At 39.9% G+C, this 21,408-nt stretch overlaps 1 protein-coding gene and 1 long non-coding RNA gene across 5 annotated transcripts in view; one reads left to right on the plus strand and one right to left on the minus strand.

Moving 5' to 3' along the window:
* Nucleotides 1-21,408, plus strand: part of LOC110530792 (uncharacterized) — a 51,940-nt gene that overhangs the window by 19,652 nt on the left and 10,880 nt on the right. The window contains exon 3 of one of the 3 annotated variants that reach the window (XR_005052976.2): nucleotides 4,484-4,590. The exons of the other annotated variants lie outside the window; for them this stretch is intronic. This is a non-coding gene — a long non-coding RNA (uncharacterized LOC110530792). The remainder of the gene's footprint in view (nucleotides 1-4,483; nucleotides 4,591-21,408) is intronic. 3 annotated transcript variants of the gene reach the window in all.
* Nucleotides 4,731-21,408, minus strand: part of LOC110530789 (caytaxin) — a 44,660-nt gene continuing 27,982 nt past the window's right edge. For both annotated transcript variants that reach the window (XM_036986544.2, XM_036986546.2), the window contains one exon: nucleotides 4,731-6,716. In XM_036986544.2, the coding sequence (XP_036842439.2) occupies nucleotides 6,713-6,716 (4 nt within the window). In that variant the 3' untranslated portion in view covers nucleotides 4,731-6,712. The remainder of the gene's footprint in view (nucleotides 6,717-21,408) is intronic.

The raw sequence follows: 21,408 nt of genomic DNA on the forward strand, positions 1-21,408 counted from the left end.
CTTTACGGAACAAATCAGTAATTTATTGTTGAACTGGGATTCCTGGGAGTGCCTTCTGATGAAGATCATCAAAGGTAAGTGAATATTTATGGTGTTGTTTCTAACTTTGTTGATTCCAAAATAGCGGATATTCCTCTGGCTGTTTTGGGTTCTGAGAACGGCGCTAAGAACCCAAAACAGCCAGAGGAATATCCACCATTTTGGAATCAACAAGAAATCCCGCTATGCTCTTTCCGTAAAGTTAAAAAAAAATCTGACACAGCGGTTGCATTAAGGAGAAGTCTATCTTTAATTCTGTGGATAACACTTGCATCTTTTATCAATGTTTATTATGAGTATTTCTGCAAAATCACCGGATGTTTTGGACTCACAACATTACTGCACGTAAGGCGCCAATGTAAACTTAGATTTTTGGATATAAATATGCACATTATCGAACAAAACATACATGTATTGTGTAATATGATGTCCTATGAGTGTCATCTGCTGAAGATCATCAAAGGTTAGTGATTAATTTGATCTACATGTATATTTCTCATTTTTGTGACTCCTATCTTTGGCTGGAAAAATGTCTGTGTGTTTTTTTGACTTGGCTATGACCTAACATAATGTGCTTTAGCTGTAAAGCATTTTTGAAATCGGACACGATGGGTAGATTAACAATATGTTTATCTTTCATTTGCTGTATTGGACTTGTTGAGATACATATTTCAAAAAAATATTTTTGAATTTCGCGCACTACCTTTTTAGCGGAATGTTGTCGAGGGGTTCCAAAGGTTATCCAAAGGGTGTGATAACATGGAGGTCTGATGTTTAAGGGTGTGATAGCAGGAAGGAGAGGACAGAACATGACATAGGCTGACAGGAAAGGACAGGACTGGATAGGGGGACAGCAGAGGACAGAACAGGACAGAACAAGTGAGGACAATATTTTCACCTGTATCTATAAATAATTTGTTTATTGGACATGAATCAAAGAGCCAAATTTAATGCTCAAACCTAACCAGGAACAACTCTTGGCTCTATATAAGCCTGGAGTTCATCTAAAAGGATATATGAAAATGTGGTAGTCTCTTCAGTTTTATTACCGGGAAATGGCTTTGATACCATTGTGCTTACAGCCTCATCAGCAACAGGGTGTGTGCGCGTGTGTGTGTGTGTGTGTGTATAAGAGATAATGTACTCATATTTTTTGTCACATCTGCTCCTGCTACTCCCTCTGATGTTCATCCGGTGTCTTCTTGACCTGCAGTTACTCCCCCTGTACTCTCTTTCTCCCTCTCCCTCTCTGTGTGATTGTGTGGTTGGAGAAAGGTGTGCTGGAGTCAGAGCAGATACCTACCAGCTGCAACTCGTTCCATAATCAAGACCTAAACAAATACTCAGTCCTTTACAAATCACCAGGAAAAGATCCGTTTCCACATCATCGACTGTTCTCACTCACCTCTGGTTCTGGGTCATCCATGGTTAAAGGTACACAACCCACAGATTGACCGGTCCACCGGAAGGGTAACTACTTGGAGTACATTTGAGTCATTCTAATTGTCTACATTATGCCCTTCTCCCTGCCTTGTATGCACCCCAGTCCATTCCAGAACCCCCAGACCTGCCTTCCGTTCCTCCAGAATATCACGGTCTAGCTCCTGTATTCAGTAAGCACCACACTCCATCTCTGCCGCCCCATCAGCCGTACGACGGTGCTATCGAGCTTCAGCCTGGAGCTCCTCTCCCTAGTAGCAGGTTGTATAACCTCTCTCGCCCGAGAAAGAGGTTATGGAAGAATACATACAGGATTTCCTGGCTGTCGGACATGTCAGGCCTTCTTCCTCTCCAGTGGGAGCTGGGTTTTTCTTTGTCAAGAAGAAGGATGGGTCACTGAGGCCATGCATAGACATCCGTGGATTGAATAGGATCACTGTCAGGAACAAGTATCCTTTGCCACTTATCAGTGCTACTTTGACCCCCCCTCCATGGTTCCACAGTGTTTACTAAACTTGAACTCCGGAATTTTTTTGAAGGACATTGAGGCTCACAAGCAACACGTCCATCAAGTTATCCAAAGTCTATTGGAGAATAAGGTGTTTGTTAAGGCTGAGAAATGTGAGTTTCATGTTTCCTCTGTGACCTTATTGGATTACATTATTGCTCAAGGACAGCTACGAATGGACCCTGCCAAGGTTAGGGCAGTCACAGAGTGGCCTGTGCCCACGAATCTGAAGCAGTTACAGCGTTTCCTTAGGTTTTATAGACAATTCATCCGTGACTACAGTCGTTTGGCAGCGCCTTTCACCACTCACCACTCACTTCCACTCCATTCCACTGGTCCCCTGAGGCAGAAGCAGTGTTCTGGGAACTCAAGCATCCCTTCACTTCTGCTCCTATCCTTTCCCAGCCAGACCCAGAACTCCAGTTTGTCCTCGAGGTGGACGCTTCCGACACCGGGGTAGGTGAAGTCCTGTCTCAACATTCTCCCTCGGATCAGAAGCTCCATCCTTGTCCCTTCTTGTCCCGAAAGAAGAAATGTTGACAAAGGTAACCGGGAACTCCTAGCTGTTAAGCTGGCTCTTGAGGAGTGGTGTCCCTGGTTAGAGGGTTCGGTCCTTCCCTTCATTGTGTGGACGGATCACAAAAATCTAGCCTACATCCAGACCGCCAAACATCTGAACTCTCGGCAGGCCAGGTGGGCATTGTTTTTGGAAGATTCAACTTCACACTCACTTATCGCCCCGGATCTAAGAATACCAAGCCTTACGCCCTCTCCCATCAGTTGACCGCAGACAACACAAGTTCACGAGCTAGAAACCATTATGCCATCCTCCTGTATCGTTGCTGCTGTCTCCTGGGAGATTGAGTCCCGTGTTCGTCAGGCTCAGCTGAACCAGCCTGATCCTAGAAACAGTCCTTGTAAGGCTCTGTTTGTGCCAGATTTAGTTTGTTCTGATGCTCTCCAATGGGCCCATTCTACACACCTCACCTGTCACCCTGGCATGAACCGGACTGTCGCCTTCCTGCGTCAGCGATTTTTGTGGCCTACCATGGAGAAAGACGCTCAGGAATTCATGCTCGGTCTGGGCTTGGAACAAAAACTCCACCAAAGCTACATCTGGTCTGCTTTGTCCTCTTCCCATACATAGTCGCCCCTGGTCACACATATCTTTGGACTTCGTCACTGGGCTTCCCCCATTGAATGGTAACTCAGTCATCCTCACTATTATTGACTGATTTTTCCAAAGAGGCTCACTTCATTCCCCTCCAAGCTTCCTGCTGGTATCCCATGTTTTGCAGCTGCATGGCATCCCTAGTAACATTGTTTCTGACAGAGGACCCCAGTTTACATCCCAGGTATGGACAGCCTTCTGCACAGCTCTGGGTATTAATGTCAGCCGTTCGTCTGGATATCACCCCCAGACCAATGACCAGACCAAGTGGGCCAACCAGGAGTTGGAAACTGCAATACGCTGTGTGACTTCGGCTAACTCTTCCTCCTGGAGTGCCCAGCTACCTTGGGTGGAATATGCCCGCAACACCCTAATCAACGCCTCATCAGGTGTCACACTCTATGAGTGTGCTCTGGGTTACCAACCTCCCTTGTTCTCTGCCCAAGAGGTCGAAGTAGCGGTGCCCTCAGTCCAGGACCACATGCGCCATTGTCGGCGCACCTGGAGGAGGGCCCTTCTTCATGCCTCCACCAGGACCTAATCCCAAGCTAACCGTCGCCATGCTTCAGTCCCAGTCTACACTCCAGACCAAAAGGTATGGCTTTCATCTAAGGACTTGCCCCTGAAAGTGGTTTCCAAAAAAACACCTCCCTGGTTCATTGGCCCCTTTGAGATTGATCGTGTCATAAACCCCTCTGCTGTTCATCTGAAATACCCAGACTCTCTCAAAACTCACCCACCTTCCATGTATCCTTAATTAAACCAGTCTGCTCCTGTCCCCTCCTGCAGCTGCTCCTCCACCCCTCGGCTCATTGACGACCATACTGCCGAGGTTGGCAGTATCTGGTGGACTGGGAAGGATACGGGCCTGAGGAGCGCTGCTGGGTGCCCCGTCGTCACATTCTGGATCCCTCCCACTTACAGGATTTTCATACCTCACACCCAGACAAGACGGGTCGTGCGCCAGGTGGCGTCCGTAGAGGGGGGCGTACTGTCACAAATGCTTCTGCTACGCCCTCTGGTGTTCATCCGGTGTCTTGACCTGCAGTTAATCCCCCTGTACACTCTCTCTCTCCCTCTCCCTTTTTGTGTGATTCTGTGGTTGGAGAAAGGTGTGCTGGAGTCAGAGCAGATCCCTACCAGCTGCAACTCATTCCATAATGAAGACCTCAACAAATACTCAGTCCTGCCACTTGCACTCTGCCAGATCGTAATCTCTGCTCATTATTGCTCTGTCTCTGGCTCCTGTCTCCTGTTCCACATCTCACCACCCAACTACATTGCTCTGGATTTTACTCACCACCACTATCTTTGATTCCCCTCAGGACCTGTTTACCCTGTTCTACTCAGCTAACTCCAACCGCAGTCTCCACATGTGTTTTTTCTGCAACTCATCCAAGCTTCCCCGGATCTGCACTCCATATCTCTCTGTGTAACTATAAGTATTTTGTTTCCTCATCTGAGTCTGCTCTTGGGTTCCCCTGTGTCGCTCCGCCTAACATAAATAACAGCAATAAAAGCTCTCTGTTTTTAGATGCCAGTCAATTAAACTACTAATTAAAAACATTCCACTCACGATAACAATCACACTTTAATAGGTCAAATAATATGGTAGAGGCTGTTCGATAGCAAGAACTGGAGTATCTTGATTGGATTTTTCCAACAAAATTGTATTACAAACAATGAACAGCACACACTAATATATATATATATAAGAACACATAATTTAAACAGTTAATTAGGTCATTTAAATGCATTGCATCATAGGTGTAAACAATAGATAAATGTAAAGTAAGATCTCTACATGGAAATAGAGGAATTGAGACAGCTCATCAATGAACCAGGAAACTAAGATCATCCGTAGTGTTTTGATCTGTCCTGTGTACCAGTCTGTCCTGTGTACCAGTCTGTCCTGTGTACCAGTCTGTCCTGTGTACCAGTCTGTCCTGTGTACCAGTCTGTGTACCAGTCTGTGTACCAGTCTGTCCTGTGTACCAGTCTGTCCTGTGTGCCAGTCTGTCCTGTGTACCAGTCTGTCCTGTGTACCAGTCTGTCCTGTGTACCAGTCTGTCCTGTGTACCAGTCTGTGTACCAGTCTGTGTACCAGTCTGTCCTGTGTACCAGTCTGTCCTGTGTGCCAGTCTGTCCTGTGTGCCCGTCTGTCCTGTGTGCCAGTCTGTCCTGTGTGCCAGTCTGTCCTGTGTGCCAGTCTGTCCTGTGTGCCAGTCTGTCCTGTGTACCAGTCTGTACTGTGTACCAGTCTGTACTGTGTACCAGTCTGTACTATCATTCCATTCCTTGCCAAACATGGCATGACAAGAAGTGGCGAGGCGTGAAATGATAACAGAAACAGACTGGTACCCAGGCTAGTTTTTTACCCAGGATAGTTTTTTACCCAGGATAGTTTTTTACCCAGGATAGTTTTTTACAGAGGATAGTTTTTTAAATTTTATATCCCAGATGATGAGGAAGAAAATTTTAACCAGCATGCCATCTGTCTAGTAACCTTCAGAAAACACAACAACACACACTAAACTAAAAGATATTTCATTTGTTACAGTAGTAACAACCTTAATTTGGTCAGTTCAGAAGAGGAACTGCTTATATTGCACATTATTTAAAAACAATAGCATTTATACATTGAAGAAAAGAAGATAAATGTTTTGGTTATATCAAACATTATTGCTTGTTGCACACATATACCTTCATACTTGTATTACAGCAATGTTATTACATTAATGTTATTACATTACATTATTACAATGTTATTACAACTATGTACATCTGGCTTGTACCAACCAAAGCCTGTTCTTGTCCCTTCAAAGGAAATAAACACATTTAACAGAATTCATCCAGCCATCTTGCATCAGCCCAATGCATGTTCATCATGCAGCAGGCTAGATCACAGCTGATTGATTCATGCAAGGAGAAATGGTAAGAGGAAGCGAGGCTATCTGCCAGGGTAGGTTTATTCCATGGGACAGAGGTCAGGCTATGTGCCAGAGTGGGTTTATTCCAATCGGAAAGAGGTCAGGCTATGTGCCAGGGTAGGTTTATTCCAATCAGAAAGAGGTCAGGCTATGTGCCAGGGTAGGTTTATTCCATGGGACAGAGGTCAGGCTATCTGCCAGGGTAGGTTTATTCCATGGGACAGAGGTCAGGCTATCTGCCAGGGTAGGTTTATTCCATGGGACAGAGGTCAGGCTATGTGCCAGGGTGGGTTTATTCCATGGGACAGAGGTCAGGCTATCTGCCAGGGTAGGTTTATTCCATGGGACAGAGGTCAGATTATCTGCCAGGGTAGATTTATTCCATGAGACAGGGGTCGTGCTATCAGCCAGGGAAGGTTTATTCCATGGGACAGACAGACCAGGGTATCTGCTGTGTGGAAAGTAAGACAAGGTAGGATGATGTTGATGTAATGTCAGGAGCCCTCTTCACCCACACACCAGTCCTCATCATTTCTCCATCAGTCCTTTATCTTCAGCCAAGAAGTCTTTTACCCTGATAGACAGTATCCTCATGAATCCTCAGCCGGGTTGTGGATTCTTGTTTTACCTGGAATGGTTTTAGATAGAGACACATTTAAATCATCATCATTATCACCGCCATCATTACCATCATCATCATCATCACTACCACCACCAACAACAACTTCATATAAAGAACAATAGCTGAGCCCAGTAGCTGAATTCTCATCATTGATATCATTCCACTGAGGAACCCCTTGAGTTACACCGCCTCAGTTTAATTATTTATATTGTCCTCAACTTCCTGTACAAAACAGATCGTGTCCCTTCCTCTATTCCAGCCCAGATCCCTGGTGTATGTCCCTGCCTAAATGGCAGCTTCCATTAACCTTACTCCTACAGTACAGTGTAAAATCAAAGAACACCGCCGCTTGCGGGCAGAGCTTTGGTCTCTAGTGTAACCGGGGCGGTCTTGAAAGTTAACCACCTTCATGGGCATGGGAATCATGCATACATTATTTTAGAGGGGGCACAAAGCACGTGAGGTTAGCCCCCCTCTGGAATTTAGAGAATTTTGCATTTTAAAACAAACATTGTTAATGTTGTAAATGACTATTGTAGCTTTTTTGATTTTTAATGGAATATCTACAAAGGCGTACAGAGGCCCATTATCAGCAACCATCACTCCTGTGTTCCAATGGCACGTTGTTAGCTAATCCAAGTTTATCATTTTAAAAGGTTAATTGATAATTTGATCATGAAGCTGCCAATTGAGGACTTGTGAGGCGTCTGTTTCTCAAACTAGACACTCTAATGTACTTGTCCTCTTGCTCAGTTGTGCACCGGGGCCTCCCACACCTTTCTTTTATTGACAATTGTCTTTTATTGACAATTGTCTTTTATTGACAATTACATGAAGTTGATGCAAAGAGTCAATATTTGCAGTGTTGACCCTTCTTTTTCAAGACCTCTGCAATTCGCCCTGGCATGCTGTCAATTCACTTCTGGGTCACATCCTGTCTGATGGCAGCCCATTCTTGCATAATCAATATTTGGAGTTTGTCAGAATTTGTGGGGTTTTGTTTGTCCACCCGCCTCTTGAGGATTGACCACAAGTTCTCAATGGGATTAAGGTCTGGGGAGTTTCCTGGCCATGGACCCAAAACATCAATGTTTTGTTCCCCGAGCCACTTAATTATCACTTTTGCCTTATGGCAAGGTGCTCCATCATGCTGGAAAAGACATTGTTCGTCACCAAACTGTTCCTGGATGGTTGGGATAAGTTGCTCTTGGAGGATGTGTTGGTACCATTCTTCATTGATGGCTGTGTTCTTAGGCAAAATTGTGAATGAGCCCACTCCCTTGGCTGAGAAGCAACCCCACACATGAATGGTCTCAGGAGGCTTTACTATTGGCATGACACAGGACTGATGGTAGCGCTCACCTTGTCTTCTCCGGACAAGCTTTTTCCCGGATGCCCCAAACAATCGGAAAGGGGATTCATCAGAGAAAATGACTTTACCCCAGTCCTCAGCAGTCCAATCCCTGTACCTTTAGCAGAATATCAGTCTGTCCCTGATGTTTTTCCTGGAGAGAAGTGGCTTCTTTGCTGCCCTTCTTGACACCAGGCCATCCTCCAAAAGTCTTTGTCTCACTGTGCATGCAGATGCACTCACACCTGCCTGCTGCCATTCCTGAGCAAGCTCTGTACTGGTGGTGCCCCGATCCCGCAGCTGAATCAACTTTAGGAGACGTCCTGGCGGGTGCTGGGCTTTCTTGGGTGCCATGAAGCCTTCCTGCAGAAATGCAGTGGAAATGTTTTTGGGGGGATTCAGTTCATTTGCATGGCAAAGAGGGACTTTGCAATTAATTGCAATTCATCTGATCACTCTTCATAACATTCTGGAGTATATGCAAATTGCCATCATACAAACTGAGGCAGCAGACTTTGTGAAAATTAATATTTGTGTAATTCTCAAAACTTTTGGCCACAACTGTACAACTCAACACCCCACATTGAGTATACAGTACAGCCCACAGTCTATTATATAAATATAACTCAACACCCCACATTGAGTATACAGTACAGACCACAGTCTACTATATAAATATAACTCAATACCCCACAGTGGGCATACAGTACAGACCACAGTCTACTATATAAATATAACTCAATACCCCACAGTGGGCATACAGTACAGACCACAGTCTACTATATAAATATAACTCAACACCCCACATTGAGTATACAGTACAGACCACAGTCTACTATATAAATATAACTCAACACCCCACATTGAGTATACAGTACAGCCCACAGTCTACTATATAAATATAACTCAACACCCCACATTGAGTATACAGTACAGCCCACAGTCTATTATATAAATATAACTCAACACCCCACATTGAGTATACAGTACAGACCACAGTATACTATGTAAATACAACTCAACACCCCACATTGAGTATACAGTACAGCCCACAGTCTACTATATAAATATAACTCAACACCCCACATTGAGTATACAGTACAGCCCACAGTCTACTATATAAATATAACTCAATACCCCACATTGAGTATACAGTACAGACCACAGTCTACTATATAAATATAACTCAATACCCCACATTGAGTATACAGTACAGCCCACAGTCTACTATATAAACACAACTCAATACCCCACATTGAGTATACAGTACAGCCCACAGTCTACTATATAAATATAACTCAACACCCCACATTGAGTATACAGTGCCGCCCACAGTCTACTATATAAACATAACTCAACACCCCACATTGAGTATACAGTACAGACCACAGTCTACTATATAAATATAACTCAACACCCCACATTGAGCATACAGTACAGCCCACAGTCTACTATATAAATACAACTCAACACCCCACATTGAGTATACAGTACAGCCCACAGTCTACTACATAAATACAACTCAATACCCCACATTGAGTATACAGTACAGCCCACAGTCTATTATATAAATATAACTCAACACCCCACATTGAGTATACAGTACAGCCCACAGTCTACTACATAAATACAACTCAACACCCCACATTGAGTATACAGTACAGACCACAGTCTACTATATAAATATAACTCAATACCCCACAGTGGGCATACAGTACAGACCACAGTCTACTATATAAACATAACTCAACACCCCACATTGAGTATACAGTACAGCCCACAGTCTACTATATAAATATAACTCAATACCCCACATTGAGTATACAGTACAGACCACAGTCTACTATATAAATATAACTCAACACCCCACATTGAGTATACAGTACAGACCACAGTCTACTATATAAATATAACTCAATACCCCACATTTAGTATACAGTACAGACCACAGTCTACTATATAAACATAACTCAACACCCCACATTGAGTATACAGTACAGACCACAGTCTACTATATAAATATAACTCAACACCCCACATTGAGTATACAGTACAGCCCACAGTCTACTATATAAACATAACTCAACACCCCACATTGAGTATACAGTACAGACCACAGTCTACTATATAAATATAACTCAACACCCCACATTGAGTATACAGTACAGATCACAGTCTACTATATAAACATAACTCAACACCCCACATTGAGTATACAGTACAGACCACAGTCTACTATATAAATATAACTCAACACCCCACATTGAGTATACAGTACAGCCCACAGTCTACTATATAAATATAACTCAACACCCCACATTGAGTATACAGTACAGACCACAGTCTACTATATAAATATAACTCAATACCCCACATTGAGTATACAGTACAGACCACAGTCTACTATATAAACATAACTCAACACCCCACATTGAGTATACAGTACAGCCCACAGTCTACTATATACATATAACTCAATACCCCACATTGAGTATACAGTACAGACCACAGTCTACTATATAAATATAACTCAACACCCCACATTGAGTATACAGTACAGACCACAGTCTACTATATAAATATAACTCAACACCCCACATTGAGTATACAGTACAGACCACAGTCTACTATATAAATATAACTCAATACCCCACATTTAGTATACAGTACAGACCACAGTCTACTATATAAACATAACTCAACACCCCACATTGAGTATACAGTACAGACCACAGTCTACTATATAAATATAACTCAACACCCCACATTGAGTATACAGTACAGACCACAGTCTACTATATAAATATAACTCAACACCCCACATTGAGTATACAGTACAGACCACAGTCTACTATATAAACATAACTCAACACCCCACATTGAGTATACAGTACAGCCCACAGTCTACTATATAAACACAACTCAACACCCCACATTGAGTATACAGTACAGACCACAATCTACTATATAAATATAACTCAACACCCCACATTGAGTATACAGTACAGCCCACAGTCTACTATATAAACATAACTCAACACCCCACATTGAGTATACAGTACAGACCACAGTCTACTATATAAATATAACTCAACACCCCACATTGAGTATACAGTACAGACCACAGTCTACTATATAAATATAACTCAATACCCCACAGTGGGCATACAGTGCAGACCACAGTCTACTATATAAATATAACTCAACACCCCACATTGAGTATACAGTACAGACCACAGTCTACTATATAAATATAACTCAACACCCCACATTGAGTATACAGTACAGCCCACAGTCTACTATATAAATATAACTCAACACCCCACATTGAGTATACAGTACAGACCACAGTCTATTATATAAATATAACTCAACACCCCACATTGAGTATACAGTACAGCCCACAGTCTACTATATAAATATAACTCAATACCCCACATTGAGTATACAGTACAGACCACAGTCTACTATATAAATATAACTCAATACCCCACAGTGGGCATACAGTACAGACCACAGTCTATTATATAAATATAACTCAACACCCCACATTGAGTATACAGTACAGACCACAGTCTACTATATAAATATAACTCAACACCCCACATTGAGTATACAGTACAGACCACAGTCTACTATATAAATATAACTCAACACCCCACATTGAGTATACAGTACAGACCACAGTCTACTATATAAATATAACTCAACACCCCACATTGAGTATACAGTACAGACCACAGTCTACTATATAAACATAACTCAACACCCCACATTGAGTATACAGTACAGCCCACAGTCTACTATATAAATATAACTCAACACCCCACATTGAGTATACAGTACAGACCACAGTCTACTATATAAATATAACTCAACACCCCACATTGAGTATACAGTACAGACCACAGTCTATTATATAAATATAACTCAATACCCCACATTGAGTATACAGTACAGACCACAGTCTACTATATAAATATAACTCAACACCCCACATTGAGTATACAGTACAGCCCACAGTCTACTATATAAATATAACTCAACACCCCACATTGAGTATACAGTACAGACCACAGTCTACTATATAAATATAACTCAACACCCCACATTGAGTATACAGTACAGACCACAGTCTACTATATAAATATAACTCAACACCCCACATTGAGTATACAGTACAGACCACAGTTTATTATATAAATATAACTCAATACCCCACATTGAGTATACAGTGCAGACCACAGTCTACTATATAAATATAACTCAACACCCCACATTGAGTATACAGTACAGCCCACAGTCTACTATATACATATAACTCAACACCCCACATTGAGTATACAGTACAGCCCACAGTCTACTATATAAATATAACTCAACACCCCACATTGAGTATACAGTACAGCCCACAGTCTACTATATAAATATAACTCAACACCCCACATTGAGTATACAGTACAGACCACAGTCTACTATATAAATATAACTCAATACCCCACAGTGAGTATACAGTACAGACCACAGTCTACTATATAAATACAACTCAATACCCCACATTGAGTATACAGTACAGACCACAGTCTACTATATAAACATAACTCAACACCCCACATTGAGTATACAGTACAGCCCACAGTCTACTATATAAACATAACTCAATACCCCACATTGAGTATACAGTACAGACCACAGTCTACTATATAAATATAACTCAACACCCCACAGTGAGTATACAGTACAGACCACAGTCTACTATATAAATACAACTCAATACCCCACATTGAGTATACAGTACAGACCACAGTCTACTATATAAATATAACTCAACACCCCACATTGAGTATACAGTACAGACCACAGTCTACTATATAAATATAACTCAATACCCCACATTGAGTATACAGTACAGCCCACAGTCTACTATATAAATATAACTCAACACCCCACATTGAGTATACAGTACAGACCACAGTCTACTATATAAACATAACTCAACACCCCACATTGAGTATACAGTACAGACCACAGTCTACTATATAAATATAACTCAAAACCCCACATTGAGTATACAGTACAGACCACAGTCTACTATATAAACATAACTCAACACCCCACATTGAGTATACAGTACAGACCACAGTCTATTATATAAATATAACTCAACACCCCACATTGAGTATACAGTACAGACCACAGTCTACTATATAAATATAACTCAACACCCCACATTGAGTATACAGTACAGCCCACAGTCTACTATATAAATATAACTCAACACCCCACATTGAGTATACAGTACAGACCACAGTCTACTATATAAATATAACTAAACACCACACATTGAGTATACAGTACAGCCCACAGTCTATTATATAAATATAACTCAACACCCCACATTGAGTATACAGTACAGACCACAGTCTACTATATAAATATAACTCAACACCCCACATTGAGTATACAGTACAGACCACAGTCTACTATATAAACATAACTCAATACCCCACATTGAGTATACAGTACAGACCACAGTCTACTATATAAATATAACTCAACACCCCACATTGAGTATACAGTACAGACCACAGTCTACTATATAAATATAACTCAACACCCCACATTGAGTATACAGTACAGACCACAGTCTACTATATAAATATAACTCAACACCCCACATTGAGTATACAGTACAGACCACAGTCTACTATATAAATATAACTCAACACCCCACATTGAGTATACAGTACAGACCACAGTCTACTATATAAACATAACTCAACACCCCACATTGAGTATACAGTACAGACCACAGTCTACTATATAAATATAACTCAACACCCCACATTGAGTATACAGTACAGACCACAGTCTACTATATAAATATAACTCAACACCCCACATTGAGTATACAGTACAGACCACAGTCTACTATATAAATATAACTTAACACCCCACATTGAGTATACAGTACAGACCACAGTCTATTATATAAATATAACTCAACACCCCACATTGAGTATACAGTACAGACCACAGTCTACTATATAAATATAACTCAACACCCCACATTGAGTATACAGTACAGACCACAGTCTACTATATAAATATAACTCAACACCCCACATTGAGTATACAGTACAGACCACAGTCTACTATATAAATATAACTCAACACCCCACATTGAGTATACAGTACAGACCACAGTCTACTATATAAATATAACTCAACACCCCACATTGAGTATACAGTACAGCCCACAGTCTACTATATAAATATAACTCAATACCCCACATTGAGGATACAGTACAGACCACAGTCTACTATATAAACATAACTCAACACCCCACATTGAGTATACAGTACAGACCACAGTCTACTATATTCATATAACTCAATACCCCACATTGAGTATACAGTACAGCCCACAGTCTACTATATAAACATAACTCAACACCCCACATTGAGTATACAGTACAGACCACAGTCTATTATATAAATATAACTCAACACCCCACATTGAGTATACAGTACAGACCACAGTCTACTATATAAATATAACTCAACACCCCACATTGAGTATACAGTACAGACCACAGTCTACTATATAAATATAACTCAACACCCCACATTGAGTATACAGTACAGACCACAGTCTACTATATAAATATAACTCAACACCCCACATTGAGTATACAGTACAGACCACAGTCTACTATATAAATATAACTCAACACCCCACATTGAGTATACAGTACAGACCACAGTCTACTATATAAATATAACTCAACACCCCACAGTGGGCATACAGTACAGACCACAGTCTACTATATAAATATAACTCAATACCCCACATTGAGTATACAGTACAGACCACAGTCTACTATATAAATATAACTCAATACCCCACATTGAGTATACAGTACAGACCACAGTCTACTATATAAATATAACTCAACACCCCACATTGAGTATACAGTACAGACCACAGTCTACTATATAAATATAACTCAACACCCCACATTGAGTATACAGTACAGCCCACAGTCTACTATATAAATATAACTCAACACCCCACATTGAGTATACAGTACAGCCCACAGTCTACTATATAAATATAACTCAACACCCCACATTGAATATACAGTACAGACCACAGTCTACTATATAAATATAACTCAACACCCCACATTGAGTATACAGTACAGACCACAGTCTACTATATAAATATAACTCAACACCCCACATTGAGTATACAGTACAGACCACAGTCTACTATATAAATATAACTCAATACCCCACATTGAGTATACAGTACAGCCCACAGTCTACTATATAAATATAACTCAACACCCCACATTGAGTATACAGTACAGACCACAGTCTACTATATAAACATAACTCAACACCCCACATTGAGTATACAGTACAGACCACAGTCTACTATATAAATATAACTCAAAACCCCACATTGAGTATACAGTACAGACCACAGTCTACTATATAAACATAACTCAACACCCCACATTGAGTATACAGTACAGACCACAGTCTACTATATAAACATAACTCAACACCCCACATTGAGTATACAGTACAGACCACAGTCTACTATATAAATATAACTCAACACCCCACATTGAGTATACAGTACAGACCACAGTCTACTATATAAATATAACTCAACACCCCACATTGAGTATACAGTACAGACCACAGTCTACTATATAAATATAACTTAACACCCCACATTGAGTATACAGTACAGACCACAGTCTATTATATAAATATAACTCAACACCCCACATTGAGTATACAGTACAGACCACAGTCTACTATATAAATATAACTCAACACCCCACATTGAGTATACAGTACAGACCACAGTCTACTATATAAATATAACTCAACACCCCACATTGAGTATACAGTACAGACCACAGTCTACTATATAAATATAACTCAACACCCCACATTGAGTATACAGTACAGACCACAGTCTACTATATAAATATAACTCAACACCCCACATTGAGTATACAGTACAGCCCACAGTCTACTATATAAATATAACTCAATACCCCACATTGAGGATACAGTACAGACCACAGTCTACTATATAAACATAACTCAACACCCCACATTGAGTATACAGTACAGACCACAGTCTACTATATTCATATAACTCAATACCCCACATTGAGTATACAGTACAGCCCACAGTCTACTATATAAACATAACTCAACACCCCACATTGAGTATACAGTACAGACCACAGTCTATTATATAAATATAACTCAACACCCCACATTGAGTATACAGTACAGACCACAGTCTACTATATAAATATAACTCAACACCCCACATTGAGTATACAGTACAGACCACAGTCTACTATATAAATATAACTCAACACCCCACATTGAGTATACAGTACAGACCACAGTCTACTATATAAATATAACTCAACACCCCACATTGAGTATACAGTACAGACCACAGTCTACTATATAAATATAACTCAACACCCCACATTGAGTATACAGTACAGACCACAGTCTACTATATAAATATAAGTCAACACCCCACATTGAGTATACAGTACAGACCACAGTCTACTATATAAATATAACTCAACACCCCACATTGAGTATACAGTACAGCCCACAGTCTACTATATAAATATAACTCAACACCCCACATTGAGTATACAGTACAGCCCACAGTCTACTATATAAATATAACTCAACACCCCACATTGAGTATACAGTACAGACCACAGTCTACTATATAAATATAACTCAACACCCCACATTGAGTATACAGTACAGACCACAGTCTACTATATAAATATAACTCAATACCCCACATTGAGTATACAGTGCAGACCACAGTCTACTATATAAATATAACTCAACACCCCACATTGAGTATACAGTACAGCCCACAGTCTACTATATAAATATAACTCAACACCCCACATTGAGTATACAGTACAGACCACAGTCTACTATATAAATATAACTCAACACCCCACATTGAGTATACAGTACAGACCACAGTCTACTATATAAATATAACTCAACACCCCACAGTGGGCATACAGTACAGACCACAGTCTACTATATAAATATAACTCAACACCCCACATTGAGTATACAGTACAGACCACAGTCTACTACATAAATACAACTCAACACCCCACATTGAGTATACAGTACAGACCACAGTCTACTATATAAATATAACTCAACACCCCACATTGAGTATACAGTACAGACCACAGTCTACTATATAAATATAACTCAACACCCCACAGTGGGCATACAGTACAGACCACAGTCTACTATATAAATATAACTCAATACCCCACATTGAGTATACAGTACAGACCACAGTCTACTATATAAATATAACTCAATACCCCACATTGAGTATACAGTACAGACCACAGTCTACTATATAAATATAACTCAACACCCCACATTGAGTATACAGTACAGACCACAGTCTACTATATAAATATAACTCAACACCCCACATTGAGTATACAGTACAGCCCACAGTCTACTATATAAATATAACTCAACACCCCACATTGAGTATACAGTACAGCCCACAGTCTACTATATAAATATAACTCAACACCCCACATTGAATATACAGTACAGACCACAGTCTACTATATAAATATAACTCAACACCCCACATTGAGTATACAGTACAGACCACAGTCTACTATATAAATATAACTCAACACCCCACATTGAGTATACAGTACAGACCACAGTCTACTATATAAATATAACTCAATACCCCACATTGAGTATACAGTACAGCCCACAGTCTACTATATAAATATAACTCAACACCCCACATTGAGTATACAGTACAGACCACAGTCTACTATATAAACATAACTCAACACCCCACATTGAGTATACAGTACAGACCACAGTCTACTATATAAATATAACTCAAAACCCCACATTGAGTATACAGTACAGACCACAGTCTACTATATAAACATAACTCAACACCCCACATTGAGTATACAGTACAGACCACAGTCTATTATATAAATATAACTCAACACCCCACATTGAGTATACAGTGCCGCCCACAGTCTATTATATAAACATAACTCAACACCCCACATTGAGTATACAGTACAGACCACAGTCTACTATATAAATATAACTCAATACCCCACATTGAGTATACAGTACAGCCCACAGTCTACTATATAAATATAACTCAACACCCCACATTGAGTATACAGTACAGACCACAGTCTACTATATAAATATAACTCAACACCCCACATTGAGTATACAGTACAGACCACAGTCTACTATATAAATATAACTCAACACCCCACATTGAGTATACAGTACAGCCCACAGTCTACTATATAAATATAACTCAACACCCCACATTGAGTATACAGTACAGACCACAGTCTACTATATAAATATAACTAAACACCACACATTGAGTATACAGTACAGCCCACAGTCTATTATATAAATATAACTCAACACCCCACATTGAGTATACAGTACAGACCACAGTCTACTATATAAATATAACTCAACACCCCACATTGAGTATACAGTACAGACCACAGTCTACTATATAAACATAACTCAATACCCCACATTGAGTATACAGTACAGACCACAGTCTACTATATAAATATAACTCAACACCCCACATTGAGTATACAGTACAGACCACAGTCTACTATATAAATATAACTCAACACCCCACATTGAGTATACAGTACAGACCACAGTCTACTATATAAATATAACTCAACACCCCACATTGAGTATACAGTACAGACCACAGTCTACTATATAAATATAACTCAACACCCCACATTGAGTATACAGTACAGACCACAGTCTACTATATAAACATAACTCAACACCCCACATTGAGTATACAGTACAGACCACAGTCTACTATATAAATATAACTCAACACCCCACATTGAGTATACAGTACAGACCACAGTCTACTATATAAATATAACTCAACACCCCACATTGAGTATACAGTACAGACCACAGTCTACTATATAAATATAACTTAACACCCCACATTGAGTATACAGTACAGACCACAGTCTATTATATAAATATAACTCAACACCCCACATTGAGTATACAGTACAGACCACAGTCTACTATATAAATATAACTCAACACCCCACATTGAGTATACAGTACAGACCACAGTCTACTATATAAATATAACTCAACACCCCACATTGAGTATACAGTACAGACCACAGTCTACTATATAAATATAACTCAACACCCCACATTGAGTATACAGTACAGACCACAGTCTACTATATAAATATAACTCAACACCCCACATTGAGTATACAGTACAGCCCACAGTCTACTATATAAATATAACTCAATACCCCACATTGAGGATACAGTACAGACCACAGTCTACTATATAAACATAACTCAACACCCCACATTGAGTATACAGTACAGACCACAGTCTACTATATTCATATAACTCAATACCCCACATTGAGTATACAGTACAGCCCACAGTCTACTATATAAACATAACTCAACACCCCACATTGAGTATACAGTACAGACCACAGTCTATTATATAAATATAACTCAACACCCCACATTGAGTATACAGTACAGACCACAGTCTACTATATAAATATAACTCAACACCCCACATTGAGTATACAGTACAGACCACAGTCTACTATATAAATATAACTCAACACCCCACATTGAGTATACAGTACAGACCACAGTCTACTATATAAATATAACTCAACACCCCACATTGAGTATACAGTACAGACCACAGTCTACTATATAAATATAACTCAACACCCCACATTGAGTATACAGTACAGACCACAGTCTACTATATAAATATAACTCAACACCCCACATTGAGTATACAGTACAGACCACAGTCTACTATATAAATATAACTCAACACCCCACATTGAGTATACAGTACAGACCACAGTCTACTATATAAATATAACTCAACACCCCACATTGAGTATACAGTACAGCCCACAGTCTACTATATAAATATAACTCAACACCCCACATTGAGTATACAGTACAGCCCACAGTCTACTATATAAATATAACTCAACACCCCACATTGAATATACAGTACAGACCACAGTCTACTATATAAATATAACTCAACACCCCACATTGAGTATACAGTACAGACCACAGTCTACTATATAAATATAACTCAACACCCCACATTGAGTATACAGTACAGACCACAGTCTACTATATAAATATAACTCAATACCCCACATTGAGTATACAGTACAGCCCACAGTCTACTATATAAATATAACTCAACACCCCACATTGAGTATACAGTACAGACCACAGTCTACTATATAAACATAACTCAACACCCCACATTGAGTATACAGTACAGACCACAGTCTACTATATAAATATAACTCAACACCCCACATTGAGTATACAGTACAGACCACAGTCTACTATATAAACATAACTCAACACCCCACATTGAGTATACAGTACAGACCACAGTCTATTATATAAATATAACTCAACACCCCACATTGAGTATACAGTGCCGCCCACAGTCTATTATATAAACATAACTCAACACCCCACATTGAGTATACAGTACAGACCACAGTCTATTATATAAATATAACTCAACACCCCACATTGAGTATACAGTGCCGCCCACAGTCTATTATATAAACATAACTCAACACCCCACATTGAGTATACAGTACAGACCACAGTCTACTATATAAATATAACTCAACACCCCACATTGAGTATACAGTGCCGCCCACAGTCTACTATATAAATATAAGTCAACACCCCACATTGAGTATACAGTACAGACCACAGTCTACTATATAAATATAACTCAACACCCCACATTGAGTATACAGTACAGACCACAGTCTATTATATAAATATAACTCAACACCCCACATTGAGTATACAGTACAGACCACAGTCTACTATATAAATATAACTCAACACCCCACATTGAGTATACAGTGCCGCCCACAGTCTACTATATAAATATAAGTCAACACCCCACATTGAGTATACAGTACAGACCACAGTCTACTATATAAATATAACTCAACACCCCACATTGAGTATACAGTACAGACCACAGTCTATTATATAAATATAACTCAACACCCCACATTGAGTATACAGTACAGACCACAGTCTACTATATAAATATAACTCAATACCCCACATTGAGTATACAGTACAGACCACAGTCTACTATATAAATATAACTCAACACCC

This window comes from Oncorhynchus mykiss, chromosome 8 (genome assembly GCF_057628025.1).
Source record: "Oncorhynchus mykiss isolate SJ-2025 chromosome 8, ASM5762802v1, whole genome shotgun sequence".
Lineage (NCBI taxonomy): Eukaryota > Metazoa > Chordata > Actinopteri > Salmoniformes > Salmonidae > Oncorhynchus > Oncorhynchus mykiss.